General features: G+C 67.0%; 2 protein-coding genes across 2 annotated transcripts; both read right to left on the bottom strand.

Annotated features, from left to right (window-relative positions):
- Positions 1-2264: 2264 nt before the first annotated feature.
- On the bottom strand, positions 2265-5460 carry LOC133755568 (major allergen Can f 1-like). Its single transcript, XM_062185645.1, has 6 exons — positions 5371-5460; positions 4927-5057; positions 3987-4057; positions 3399-3509; positions 2928-3029; positions 2265-2323 (listed from the first exon to the last, which is right to left on the bottom strand). Exons 1-6 carry the CDS (start codon positions 5458-5460, stop codon positions 2265-2267), a joined length of 564 nt encoding a protein of 187 aa, XP_062041629.1.
- Positions 5461-10795: 5335 nt separating this feature from the next.
- Positions 10796-13491, bottom strand: LOC133755564 (lipocalin-1-like). The gene is made up of 6 exons (XM_062185641.1): positions 13402-13491; positions 12972-13105; positions 12229-12299; positions 12036-12143; positions 10980-11081; positions 10796-10858 (listed from the first exon to the last, which is right to left on the bottom strand). Exons 1-6 carry the CDS (start codon positions 13489-13491, stop codon positions 10830-10832), a joined length of 534 nt encoding a protein of 177 aa, XP_062041625.1. The 3' UTR covers positions 10796-10829.
- Between the last annotated feature and the right edge of the window lie 240 nt (positions 13492-13731).

Below are 13731 nucleotides of genomic sequence, written 5' to 3' on the forward strand. Positions count from 1 at the left end.
GGACACAGCTATGGACACTGCCAGTTGCTGTGGGGGTGGGGCTGACTCGGGCAGGGATAATGAGGGGATCCAGGTCCCAGGCTCGGGGGCTGGGCCCCATGGGAAGCAGCTGCCTGCACCGGGCGGGGGGGTGCGCTTCCTGTCTGGGACTCAGGACCAGCCCTGGGCGGGCCTGTGGTGGAGGCGATGTGGATCCTAGGTCTGAGAGGCCACGCGACCCATGATCCCACTGGCTGCTTCTTCCTGGGCCTCACTGTTCCCGTCTGTAACATGGGCACGTGAGGGAACCCCTCCCGCACTGCACGTGAAGAGGACCTTGATCAGACACTGAGACAAAGAACTGCCTGACGTTTGTCCCCAGTGGCTGACCCTGAGGGCCAGGGTGTGCGTTCACCTAGGGCACTGGGGACCCTCAGGGCCGAGGTGGACCTGCTATTCCATGAGGGTTCACACGTCTGTGTGTCTGTTTGTGTGTGTGCGTGTGTCTGTGTCCGAGTGTGAGTGTGAGTCCATGTGTCTGTGTCCGAGTGTGTCTGTGTGCCTGTGTGAGTGTGAGTCCGTGTGTCTGTGTCCGAGTGTGTCCGTGTGTGTGTCTGAGTGTGAGTCCGTGTGTCTGTGTCCGAGTGTGTCCGTGTGTGTGTCTGAGTGTGAGTCCGTGTGTCTGTGTCCGAGTGTGTCCGTGTGTGTGTCTGAGTGTGAGTCCGTGTGTCTGTGTCCGAGTGTGTCCGTGTGTGTGTCTGAGTGTGAGTCCGTGTGTCTGTGTCTGAGTGTGTCCGTGTGTGTGTCTGAGTGTGAGTACATGTGTCTGTGTCCGAGTGTGTCCGTGTGTGTGTCTGAGTGTGAGTCCGTGTCTGTGTCCGAGTGTGTCCGTGTGTGTGTCTGAGTGTGAGTCCGTGTCTGTGTCCGAGTGTGTCCGTGTGTGTGTCTGACTGTGAGTCCGTGTGTCTGTGTCCGAGTGTGTCCGTGTGTGTGTCTGTGTGACTGTGAGTCCGTGTGTCTGTGTCCGAGTGTGTCCATGTGTGTGTGTCTGACTGTGAGTCCGTGTGTCTGTGTCCGAGTGTGTCCGTGTGTGTGTCTGACTGTGAGTCCGTGTGTCTGTGTCCGAGTGTGTCCGTGTGTGTGTCTGACTGTGAGTCCGTGTGTCTGTGTCCGAGTGTGTCCGTGTGTGTGTCTGTGTGACTGTGAGTCCGTGTGTCTGTGTACGAGTGTGTCCATCTCCAGTGACTTTAGTGAAAAATGACCGCACAGTTGCTGGTTTAAACAACACAGGTTTATTCTCTCGGTACCGGCAGCCGGGGGCGGCACAGCAGGTGTGGTCAGAGCTGACCCAGGGCGTCTGCCCGGCCCCTGAATCTGCGGTTCCCACCCCAGGCCGCCGCAGGGCTGTGGCTGCGCTGTCCCGGCCGCCCGCGGACCCGGCGATGCCCACTCTCAGGCCGGGTGGAGCAGATTCCTATCTGCGGGTCCCGGATGGTGCCGATGCTGCTAGAGACACGCCTGGCCCTGGGCTGTCCTCAGCCGGTCAGTTAGAGGCCCAGGGTCACCAGGCCCAGCCCGGAAGGCCACAGGGACCTCAGATGGGCACAGGAGAAGGAAAACCCACAGCAGGGGCTGAGGGGCCAGCCAGACTCAGGGGAGCCCCAGAGCTGAGCAAGGACACAGACAAGGGCACGCACACGCGTGTGCACTGAGGCAGCCCCTAGACAGTCGGGAGGGGGCAGCCCTAAAGCCACCAGCGGGCACTCAGTGAACAGCACGGTCGGTCCACGTAGAGGGGCGGGGCAGGGCCTGCTGCCCACCTGGAGGGCCCGAGAGGCCTGGCCCTGACCGTGACCATGCTGGGTCCTCCCCTCCCTCCCTCCTGCCCCGACCCCAGTGGGTTAGGACCTGGGGAGCCCAGGAGATCCCCACCCGCACAGAGGCTCTGCCAGGTCCGCCCCTGGGCTGAGCCGCCCATCACCCCACACCAACTCCCCACCCCAGCCAGGGCCCAGGCACTGGGCATCTGAACTGAGACGCACCCACCCGACCCCTACCTCTTGCCCATTGGCCTGCAGGCCCTGCCCCGGAGAGCAGGAGCAGGCCGGGTCCTCCCATCCCCGCAGACCCCCAAGGGAGCCCCAGGGAGCAGAGACACAGAGACTGCTTCAGCTCTTTATGTAGAATCGGGGAGGGGGTACGGAGGGACCTGGCTGGGCTCCGAGGGGGAGGGGCTCCTCCAGTTCCGGGGTAAGGCCCAGTGGGCTGCAGAGCCGGGCCATGCCCTAGGAGGAGGGGAGGGTCAGTGGGGGGTTCTGCAGGGGGCGTGGCACGGGCTGGGCACCTGGGACCCCAGCCTCAGGGTCAGGCAGCGGGGAAGGGCCCATGCCAAGGCTGCCCAGAGCCCTCCTCCCTGTATGAGTGGGGACAGCGAGATGTGGGGACAAAGGAGGACTAGGAAGGGCATTGGTTAACAGGAGATCCTGGCTCCACCCACAACCTGGTGGGGCCCTGGGCAAGTCCTGCCCCTTAGACCTCACCGGACACCCAGCAGGGAGGGCCCTGGACGCCAGCAGACCTGGGGCGGGGCTGCCACGTTCTGAGGCTTTGGGCAGTGTGGTGTGGACAGAGTCTGCCTCCCCCAGAGAACCATGGGAGCGGCCCCCGGGGATAGGAGGGCAGGGACTAGAACCCGCGGCTCCTGCGCCCATCAGACCCCAGACTCAGGTTTTCCCAGGTGTGCTCTGGCCACTCACCCTAGTCACTCCCCGGAGAACAGCTCTCTGTAGGAAGAGGGAGACGCACGGTTCAGAGGACCCCGGGCCGCTCCGACCTGACGTTTCCTCACCCCGGCAGGCACAGAGCAGCCCCAGACGAGGGACGTCCCGTGCACTCCGCCCTGCTGCCCGAGCTCCTGGGCCCGGGGCACGGCAGGTGCGTCCCCCTACCTCCTTGTGTGGGGACGAAGATGGTCTCCGAGTTCAGTCCCCTTTCTTTTACCAGCTGCTCGAACTCCGCCAAAGCTTCCGGGTTGTTTTCAGGGTCTTTGCCTGCAGGTGAGGCCGGGGGGAGTCAGGAGGGTGGGGGGCAGCACCGGGCGTGGAGGCATCTGCATCCCAGCCTGGAGACCCAGGAGCCCCTGGGCTGGGAGGGTGCCCTCGGCCACCTCTGAGCTTTGAACCCCGAGATCCTGGCACTGGGAGAGCTTTCAGCTGCCTGTGGATTCCCAGGGGCCCCTGGCCCTGAGCCCCCCACTCGCTGAACCGGAGAAGCCCTGAGCTCTGGAGACAGGACCAGGACTTGGATCAGGAAATCACACAAGTGTCCTGCACGGGGTCCCTGCATCTCAGGAGCCTCTCAGGGAGGGGTGAGGAGGGGCGGGAGGCAAGGGAGGTGGGGGGCGGGAGGCGGGGGCTCACCAATCAGCTTGGCGTGCTTGAACCGATGCCCGTGGATCTCGCCCTGGCACTGGAACACCCAGTGGTCCTTCTCCTTCATCTGAGTGACCTGCACTGTGGTCCTGCCCTCGACTGCACAACGGGAACGGGGGTCCCACAAGGCCACGCCTCCCTCAGAAAGGCCCCGGGACGCGGCCCCGCCCCAGCCCGGCCAACACCTCAGCTGCCAGCTGCCCAGAGCTGCTGGACCAGGTCCCCCGAGGCGCTGGGTGCCCCACCTCCCCAGATCCCCTGCACCCAGGGACAGCTGTGGCCATGCCAGGGAGGCCCAGGGAGGCTGGGGGTGAGAGGTGGGCAGAGTTTGCCATGGACACGCAGCTCCCCATCCTGGACACAGGACGCGACAGGGGCACAGCGTCCCCAAGGGACAGCCCTGGACAGCCAGGTCCCTTGTGCACCAAAGGCCTCGCCTGCAGCGTGGTGTCAGCTGCTGGACTCTTTAAAGCAAGGAGACCCAGGGCGGGCATAGTGGGCTGAGAAGGGGCCAGAGTGGAGGGAGGGGCCTCGCCCTCCCCGCGCTGACGTGGGCCCCGCGGCCTCCGCACTCACAGGCCAAGTAAATGCCCGGCTGCTCGGTCTTCTCCAGGACGGTGCTCAGCTTATAGCATTGACCCTTTTTCCTGGAAACAGAAGCGGAGTGGGCAGCGCTGTCCCGGCTGACCTCCCTGCTCGGAGCGGACACACGCAGGGCCTGGAGGCACCCGGGTCCTAGCCGGGCCCAGGGAGCAGCAGGCAGAGCTGCACGGCAGGCCCTGCTGGTCATGCAGTGGCCTCGAGCCCCGGGCCACTCCTCCAGGTGGCTGCCCTCCCAGCCATCCTGTCCACTGCCGGACGGTCTGTGGCCGCTCCTCTCCTGTCCCTCACTGCCCAGGCCCCAAGCAGATCCTCTGCACAAGGAGCCGTGCACAGCCAGGCCCGCAGGCACCTTAGTGTGGTCTAGAGAGAGACGGCAAGGGGGGAGATCTGCGGGGAGGAGACGCAAACATGGGGCCCACGGCAGGGTCAGCGAGAGCCGGGTTCAGCTCCAGGCCAGAGAGCAGGTGCTGACCCGCACAGGAGGGAGCCCCACTGAGGGCTGCCCTGATGGCACAGCGGTCCTTGTGTCCCTGCCACGCCCTCTGCTGGGGGTCGTGTCCCCACCTGGTCATTGTGCAAACCCTGCCCTGGGGTGAGCAGAGCAGGGATTCGCCGTGAGGGTCCCAAGTCCAGAGTGCAGGCCTGGCCCCAGGCTGTCCCAGGGCTGAGATGAGACTCCATTTCCCTATGGGCCTGTGGGGCACGGAGGCCCAGGCAGAGGAGGTGGGCAGTGCCCTGCAGGTGCCCCTGGCCCACAGGCTTGGTTCCAGGCCCTCCTGGGGCTCTCGCAGCCCAGGTCCAGGCAGGCAGCTTGTGTTCAGAGCCCAGGTGCTCAGCTTGGGGACCCCGTGTGGCCAGCGCCCCCATCCCTGCCCGGCCTCCTGTGTGGGGGAGGGGCGGCACAGACACTCACACATAGCTGAGGGTGACCTCCAGGCTGCCCCCGTCCTGGGCTACGATGGTCACGGGGCCCACAGAATCCGGCTTCAGCTCTGAAATCTCCTTGTCTAAGGCCATGGCCTTCATGTACAAGGTCCCTGAGGGCTGGCGAGGGTGCGACCCATCAGGCCCTACCGACGCCCCAGGGCCTCCCCTCCCGGGGTCTGCAGCCCCCAGACCCTGAAAGCCAAGGGCCAGGAACGGGGCGCACTCCCACAACCACACCACCTGATAGCAATCAGCGGCCTCCCCAGACCCAGCCCGTGCCTGCTTCCAGTCCCTGCAGGGCCGGGACCCCAGGGACCCTCACCCCCGGCCCTTCTGCCGCCCGGGGTCCTCAGGAGCAGGAGAGCCTCGCCTGCCCAGCGCGAGCGTCCCCCTCCAGCCCAGCCCCGCCCTGCCCCTCTCGGAGCCTCACGGCCTGGTTCTCCGTCCCCACGTCCAGGGGGTCCTGGGCCTGCAGGACCACGAGGAGGCCGAAGCCAAAGGCCAGCAGCAGGGTCTGCATCTCGGGTCTGCGCTCTCGGCTGCAACAGGTCAGCTCTGGGGCTCGGGGAATCTGCACAGCTCCTCTCCCCTCCACCCTTATAGGGCTGGGGCAGGGTCCTCCCGGAAGCTGGCGCCGAGGCCCGGCCGATCCCTTCCTGGCCGTAACCGTGGCCAGCGCTGCAGTGGAGCGGCTCAGGTGTCGTTGTTGTTGGACGTCCCTCAATCATGGCTGTTGACTCCACAAAGGTCACCCAGACAGGGCTGCCGCCCAGGGAGGGGCTCAGACCTCCCCTGGGTGTGGAGCCTCGGGGTACGATGCGGCCTTGGCCACCCTGAGCCCATGCCACCTGGCTGGCTGCTGGCTGCTGCGCTGGCTGCTGGCGCGGGTGCCGTGAGGATGAGAGAGCTTTGGGCTTGGGTCTCGGCAGAACTTCCTGTGGTCTGGGCAGGACCCTCAACCTCAGAGTCATCAGGACAATGTGGGCCCAACCGCGTGGCTGTGTGCAAGCCCGGACCCACGCCTCTGAGCCACTGAGCAGGCAGGGCCCACTCTGCTCACCCCCAGAGCAGCCGCAGGTCAGCGGAGGGGACCGGGACGGGTGAGCAGGAATGTTGGTAGAATGGAAACAAGAACAAACATCAAACTTGGTGAAGTCGGGTGGGAGAAGGGAGACCTCCGATGCTTCGTGCACAGCTCTGTGACCACGCCCCAGGAGCTCGGCAGTGGACAAGTGGGGACCTTGGTGGGGGAGGGGTGAGCAGGTGCTACAGACCAAGCCCCCGGTGGAGAGGAAGGCACCGGCCAGATGCATTGTGGGAAATGCACCTTGTCCACACCCTCCTTAGACAGGATGGATGACTGACAGCAGACAATGGCAGACCCCGCGCCCATCAGTGGGCCCAGCTCACACAGATTGGGGAAAAAGGAGAGGGGAGCCCAGTTCTGCATCCCGGGGCCAACGCTGCGGCCCCAGAGGAGCTGCAGCAAGAGCGGAGCCGCGTGGAGAGGGAGCGCGTGGGAGCCGGAGCCTGCAGGGTTCTGCAAGAACTGGCACAGGAGAAGCGGGGTCGGCAGCACCGTCCGGGGCAACGCACACCCAGAGCCCAGCTTCCGAAGGTGGGCGCAGCCAGGGCCTGCACACACGGGCCAATCGGGCCAGTCAGGGGTCACACGGCCAGTGTGGACGACTGAGCGTTTTTCTTGCTGACCTGTGGGAGGGCAGTGAGTGACAGCTGGACAAGGCTTCAGCAGGAAGCGCCCAGGAAAGCGCCCAGGGTCCTCTCCCCAGGACGACGCCAAGTCCTCTCACACAGCAGGGTTTCCGTGGAAACCACCACTCGTGCACCCACGGTCCAGCTGGGCTCTTTCGGATCCTCTGTCCCCGACCTTAAACGTCAGGGGAGGACCCCGCTGCTGCTCGCTAGGGTCAGGAAGCCAGCACGGACCTGGCTGCGTCCGGGCCCCCAGTGCCCCCAGCGCCCCCAGTGCCCGAGGGTTGGGTTCCGAGCCTTCTCACGGCTCACTCGGTGTCGGGATGATGGAGCCATGTCTGAAATCCCGAGCACGCGTTGACCTCTCCTACAGATGTGGTTATGCGTTTATTAGAAAAGTAGAGCGACCCCGACAGACGGAGAGAGCTCCTCCACCCCGGGTTCACACCCCGCACGGCTGCAACGCCAGGTCCGAGCCAGGCACAGCCTGGATCCAGGGCCTCTGGCCGGGTCTCCACAGGGGTGGCCAGGACCCTAACACGTGGGCCGTCTTCTGCCGCCTTCCCGGTGTGTTGGCAGGAATCGGCATCAGAAACCGAGCAGCCGGGACCCCACCTGTCACTCCGATGCGGGAGCTGGCATCGGCCCCGCGGCTTCATGTCCTGCGGCACAGCAGCCACCCCGCAGTTCAGCATTTGTCTGCACATCCGTGATCAGAACACCTGAAGCGCCGTCTATACACGCACAGGCGCACACGCGTGCACACACGCAACCCGCCATGGGAGAGACGTACGCTCAGCCCGAGGGGCTGGACCGAGGCCCATGGGCTCCGGGCGCTGGGGCCAGCAGATCTGGGGCCCAGGCAGGCAGGGGACACAGCGCAGCCTCCAGACCAGAGGCAGGCCGAGCCCTGCAGGGCCGGGCGGCTGACCCGTGACTCCCTCGGGTCTGTGCTGAGGTCTGTGCGGGCCGTGCCAGCCCCGTGCCCGCCATGCGGCTGCCCATCTAGCTGGATGTCAGGTCCAGCGCTCAGGCCTCTGCTCCCCCCACAGAACCCAGCCATCTCCACCCTCTGGGAGGGAAGCTTGACCTCCCAGCCTACAGAGCCTCTTGGGCAGGTGTAGCCTGACTGGCCCCAGCCTCCCCCAGCTGGGGAGAGAGTGCCTGTCCCCAGAGCGAGGGCCATGCCCACGGCGCAGATCCCGCCGTCCCCCTCCCTGGGCTCCTTGGCCTCCAGGGCCGCGCTCAGCAGAGGCTCCCGGGGCCTGGCTCCCGGGGCAGAGCTGCGCGTGGTGAGCTCACCCCACCTGCACTGGGCCAGGAGCCCGAGGACGCCCGTTGGCACAGGGGCTGCGGCAGGAAAGGCCGGGCCGTGTTTGCCTTCTGGATCCCTCTTATCTGCAAGTTCCTCCGAGACCCTGACTTGGGAACACAGGACACTTTGTGCCGTGGCTCGTCCCGTGAATGTCAGCCACGCTGGAACCGCCTGCACCTGTGCCCTCGCCTGCGTCCTCCTGACGCACGGCCAGGTGATGGCGGGGACGGGCCCCCAGTGCGCCCCCAGCCCACCACGCCGAGATGCGATGCTGGGAGTGCCTCGTGGGCTCTGCCCTCCTCTCAGTCAGACCCGGGTGGGTGTGGGGGCAGGGGCAGGACTCCCCGAGGCAGCAGCTCGGCACCCTACAGTCAGGCCAGGGCTGGCAGGGCTGGGAGAGCCGGTGGGGGAGACGGCTTCCTGCGGTGGGCAGCATGCTCCGCCCTGAGCCCACCCTCTCCTCTGGGCGTGGGTGAGCAGGGGCCGGGGCCCCAGTAAGGGCCGCCTCTGCTCACTGCAGCAGGGACGCTGGCCAGGAAGACCCCGGCGGGGTGGGGGTGGGTGATGGAGAAGGAGACGGGGGGAGGGATCAGTACAGAGCCACCAGAGCCGAGCATGCACCTGCCCGGGACGCCCCCGTTAACCCGAGGCCCAGCTCATCCCCTGCACAGTGGCTGCTGCCCAGGAGGCTGAGCGGCCCGGGGGCTTCAGGCCAGGCCTGGGCAGAGAACCACCTCCGTCCACCTGCACCTGGCACTGCTCCCCAGGTGAGCCCCCGTCTCCCCAGGTGAGCCCCGTCTCCCCAGGTGAGCAGCAGGAAGCCCCTCCTGGGGCAGGGTCGTGCGGCTGTTCCATTGTGCGTGCCAAGGGTGACAGGTGGGAGAGGCAGGGCCGAGCCTCCTCTTCTGCCTCCTCCTCCTCCTCCTCTTTTCTCCCCCACCCCCGCCTCGCTCCAGAGAGGAAGGCTGGGTTGTCCTGAGCTGCCTGTGCCAGGAACCGGAGCCTCACAATCCGACCAGAAATGGCTAAAGCCGGCAGCCGTGAGTGAGTCTGGTGCTGTCACCAACAGCACCAGGACAGGCCCTGGGGTCAGCCCTGCCCTTCCCCCCACCCCTGCTCCTTGGGTCACTGCAGGCCCTTGGCTCTGCCCCCGTCCCCGTGGCACTCATGGCCGCCCCAATCTCAGCTTCTGTGCCCCCTACATGCGACCCCCAGGTCGAGCAGGGCCGGCTGCTGCTGCCCTACTGTGTGCATTGTCAAGTCCCCTGAGGACACCCTGGACCCCGGCCCCACCTGCCGCCCCGGCCTCCTGTCCCCCTGGGACTTGCTCTCCCTGCGTTTGCTCTGGAGCGTCCCCAGGGACACAGAGCCTTGCCTGGGGATTTTATTCTAACACTGCCCCCTGCCCAGAAGGGACCAGAGAGGCCGGGGAGAGGGCTTTGGCTCGGGAGCTGACCCAGGGGCCGGCAGGTGGCTCCACTCTGAGCGGCCGTGGGGCAGACGCCGTCCAGCTGCTCGGCCGTGAGCTACAGAGCAGGGCCGGGGTCGGGGTTCACCCTGTCTCCCATGCCGCACTCAGCAGGGAGCGAGCACGGTGCTGGGAGTGAGGATGGAGGAGGGGAAGGAAGGAGCCGAGATGCCGCTGGGCCCGGGCGTCTCCTCTGTGAGCAGCAGGGCTGTGGGCCGATGCCCCATGGGGCCCCGGGTGCCCACTGGGAGGGCAAAGGAGATGGTTGAGGCTCACAGCCCTCGAGGGGAGGCACCCGCAAGGCAGAAGGGGACCACACAAAGCATCCGAGCAGCGGGAGATGTCAGAGCGCTCCCCGATTCTCAAACAGGAAGCTCCTGTCGCCGCCCTCCTGTGCCCGGCAGGGAGCTTCCCGCAAGCAGTCCAGGAATGGGCCCGGGGGGGGGGGGGCGGGCGAACCCCGAAACCAGGACCAGGGGTGCCGCGTGTGGCACTGTTCACGGTCCTCAGTTTCCCAGAGCAAACCACAGCCACTCGGAGAGCTCCTGAGGCTGACGTTGGCTGTGCCCACAGACCCGGGGCGCAGGCGCAGGGACCCAGGGAGGAGGCCCTCGAGGGGGACGCGTTCAGTCACCTGTCTTCCTTACCCAAAGGGACAGGGCCTGGGGACAGTTAGCCCACTCAAACCACCACTGGGTGCCCCCGTCTCGGAGCTGGGTGCACTGGGGCCACGGCGCAGGTGCAGGGACAGGGCACACAGAGGGACCCAGGCTGCGGGGAGCTTGTCACGCAGTGACCCAACTGGCTGGAGGTGCTTGTTGGGCCAAGGCCCCGAAGGAGGCCAGGCTCTGGGGCACCTATGGGTGCTACATGTGTCCACAAAGTTACAGAGACACCAGGCAGTGACAGACACACCCGGGGACGCTGGGAGATGCTGTGCAGACTCAGATCAGCGAGCGGACGCCCAGGGCACACAGCGAAGCAGCTTTATTCTCACTCAGCATCCACCCAGGGTCAGGGCAGGCAAAGCCACGTGGTGTCCTGGGGGATCCCAGGGGCGTGGGGGGCAGCAGGGGACCCCGCCCTGGGCTCAGGGGCTCCATCTGAGAGGGGAGGGGCTGTGGCCGCTGTCACTCAGGAGCACACTCGTCTCCATGGCGACGTCTGGGGTGGAGACCACAGCACCTGCCTCTCAGAGAGCCTGGGGGGCGCCCCCACGTGTCCATGCTGGGGAGGGGTCCCCGCCAGGGATGCTGACCCTCCGGGGGAGGGGCCGCTCCTCTGACTCCATCACACAGGGCAGGGCGGGGCGGCTCCCAGGCTGGAGCTCTGAGCGCAGGCGAGGGCGGGGCTGGGCCGGGTCCTTCCTGGGCAGGCGGTGCCGCCCGCGGCACTAAGAGTCTGGGGGCAGCTCGCAGGCTTCTGCAGACCCAGAGAGACAGGTGGGGAGGGGTCAGCACTCACAGGACAGAGAGGCACCAGCGACAGCCCCTCCTCCCCGGTGAGTGACAGGTGAGTGATAGACGGGGGAGCCCCAGGTCACCGAGGGGAGGGGGCCTGGCGATGTCGGTTTGGTTCAGCCCTTTGCTCTCCGCGAACTCCTCGAAGGTCCTCACGGCCTCCGGGTCTTCATCCAGGCTGCGGCCTGCAGGTGAGGGGCAGGTGGGGTCGGGCAGACCCCCGGCTCACGTCAGGGAAGCAGGAGGGCTGGGGAGGGCCCCCTTCCAGGCCTGACCCTGACAGCTCCCCGGGGAGCCCTGGACTCCGAGAAGCCACCAGCCTGCTGTCCCCAGGGCACCCCAAGAACCCACCCTCCCCCACCCCAACATCCTGAGAAGGAGCAGCTGGGGCCCAGGCAGGGGGAGCCTGGCTCTGTCTGGAATTCCGGTCTCCTGAGCGCAGGGGCCTCCCGCCAGGCTGACAGCCCCAGGGCCATCCCCCAACCCCCCCAGGAAGGGGTCCTGCCCCCACTGGCCCTGGAGGGCAGACGGTGGGCTGGAGATCCCCTGGCTGAGGGAGGGGCCTGCGATTGGCAGCCGGGAGGAGAGCCCAGTGTGAGAAGGCAGGGGTCCCACCGAGTGAGCCCCCCCGATGCGGCGCTCAGCTCCCAGCCCAGGTCCCCTCTCCCCACCTGGCCGCGGGTGCTGACCCCTGCCATGCGCACAGGCTCACCCTGGAGAGTGGCAGAGCCCCGTGTGGCCCTGGCTCCCCTAGGGGCCCCGGCCGTGTCCTCAGTCTGGGCTGTCCCAGAGTTGGGGCCTCAGAGGCTGCACCCGGGCCCCTCCTGGCCAGCATTGTGCACAGAGCCCCAGCCCCTGCCCTACACACCCGTCCTCTGAGTGCTGCTGTGTGAGGAGGGGGTCCTGCCCCAGAGCAGGGGTAGCACGGGGTGGGTGTGGATGCCGGTGTTGGACCCCAGGAGTGACAGCTGTGAAACGGGAGGCTCAGAGCCCGGCCCTCCCTCCCCCATCAAGAGTCCTGACCCAGCAGGGCTCTGGGCTGGGAAGCAGAGGCAGCTGGGCTGATGGCCCGAGAGCTGAGTGTGCACAGGGACCGGGCGCCCACGGAGCATCCGGGAACGAGCCGAGGGCAGACGCACCCATGAGCATCATCATCACGTGCTTGGAGAAGTCTATGGTGTCATTGAAGTGTGCGATGGCGTGCTGCTTCCCCGGCAGGAAGTTGATGTAGATGCGGTACTTGTACCCTGCCGGGAGGGCACGGAGACAGCAGTGCCTGGGGTCGCCCGCAGGCTCTGCTGAGGAGAGGGAGGCAGGCGCTCTCACACTTACAGGTGTGGAAGACGCCGGGTTTGGGTCCGATGTCCAGGGGCAACTTGAATGGAATGCATCCGATGGGTTTCCTGGTGCAGAATCAAGGCATGGACCCCGCCGGGACCCCTCCCCAACCTTCCTGCTCCCGACCACTGGGGGCCCCCAGCAGAGGGCCGGCTCCTCCCACCGTTATGTCCCGGTGTCTGCCATGCAGAGCGCACTGGCCTTGAGCGCGGACACAAGGGTCCCTGGAGCCCCACCCCAAGGAGCCCTGGCCCGGGTCACGGGAGGCCCAGGGAAGCCGGGCGGCCCCTCGGCCCCTTCTGCAAGTAAGGATCACTGGGCACCTGGGGCGGTCAGGGTCGGGGCCCCGCAGGCCTCCGGGCACGAGTAAGACCCACAGAGCAGTGTGAGCACACGGGGCCATCCCCAGAAGGCCACGGACGGCCTGGTGCGTCCTGCCTGACATTGTAGGACATGGCCCTGCACGTGGCCTCCCGGGGACTCCCTGCCCCTCCCCGGGTGCTCCCTGTGGCCCCGGCCCCAGAGACCCTGGGCGGGTACAGAGTCCACGGCCAGATGGCACTCGAGGTCAGGACGGCATGGCCACAGGCAGCGGAGGGGAGCGAGGCCCAGGACAGGGTCCTGGCAAGTGGCAGGGGTGACGGGAGAAGACCCAGACCGAGCAGGAAGGAGGGAAGCCGAGCTCAGAGCACAGCTGGGCCAGGAGGGCGGGGGAGGGGCTGCGGGCAGGGGCTCACGTGAGGTTCATCCTGAATTCCAGCTTCTGGAGTTCGTTCATGGCCAAGGTGAAGGGAGGTATCGGGTGGCTCCTCCTCTTGACCGGAATGGGAAAGGTCCCTGCCCAGAGCTTGATGTGCCATCGGCCTACAAGCTGGGAGGGGTCAGCAGGGGCCGGGCTGAGCCGGGAACGAGGCCCTCAGCTGGGCGAGGAGCAGGGGCAGAGGCTGGGTGGGGACGAGTCGTCCCTCCATGTGAGGGCAAGGCAGGCACCGCCCGGCAGGGCTGGGACCTGGGCCTGCCCCTGCACCCAGGGCGGCCTCAGCCACGGAGCCAGCAGCTGGGGGAGGTCACCCAGAGGCCCAGGGCAAAGCTGCTGTTGGGGACGGGGCAGGGGCAGGGACAGAGAGGGCAGAGCAGGTGGTGACAGTGTCTCCCCGCGTCTCTCACCTCCTGAGCGTGGGCAGGGGTCAGCTGAGGGCCCTGGGCTCCCAGCACAGAGAGCAGGCCCAGCCCGGCCGTCAGCAGGAGCAGCTGCATGGTCCCGGCGCCGGCTGCCCTGTGCTCCCCGCCTCCCTGCCGCCCATTTATCCGGCTCTGGGCTGCCCTGGAGCAGGACTCCCGCCCCACCCCCATCAGGCCCCCATGCTGCAGAGCCGGCGGTGAGCGTATGGTGTTGCCTGGAGCCCGTGAGTGGGCGGCGCTGGCCTGGGTCAGCAGCCAGTACCGCTGGGTGGGGCCCTGTGGGTCCTGGTCTGAAAGGGAGGGTGGTGGGGGTGG

The sequence above is a fragment of the Lepus europaeus genome, unplaced genomic scaffold (genome assembly GCF_033115175.1).
Source record: "Lepus europaeus isolate LE1 unplaced genomic scaffold, mLepTim1.pri SCAFFOLD_566, whole genome shotgun sequence".
NCBI lineage: Eukaryota > Metazoa > Chordata > Mammalia > Lagomorpha > Leporidae > Lepus > Lepus europaeus.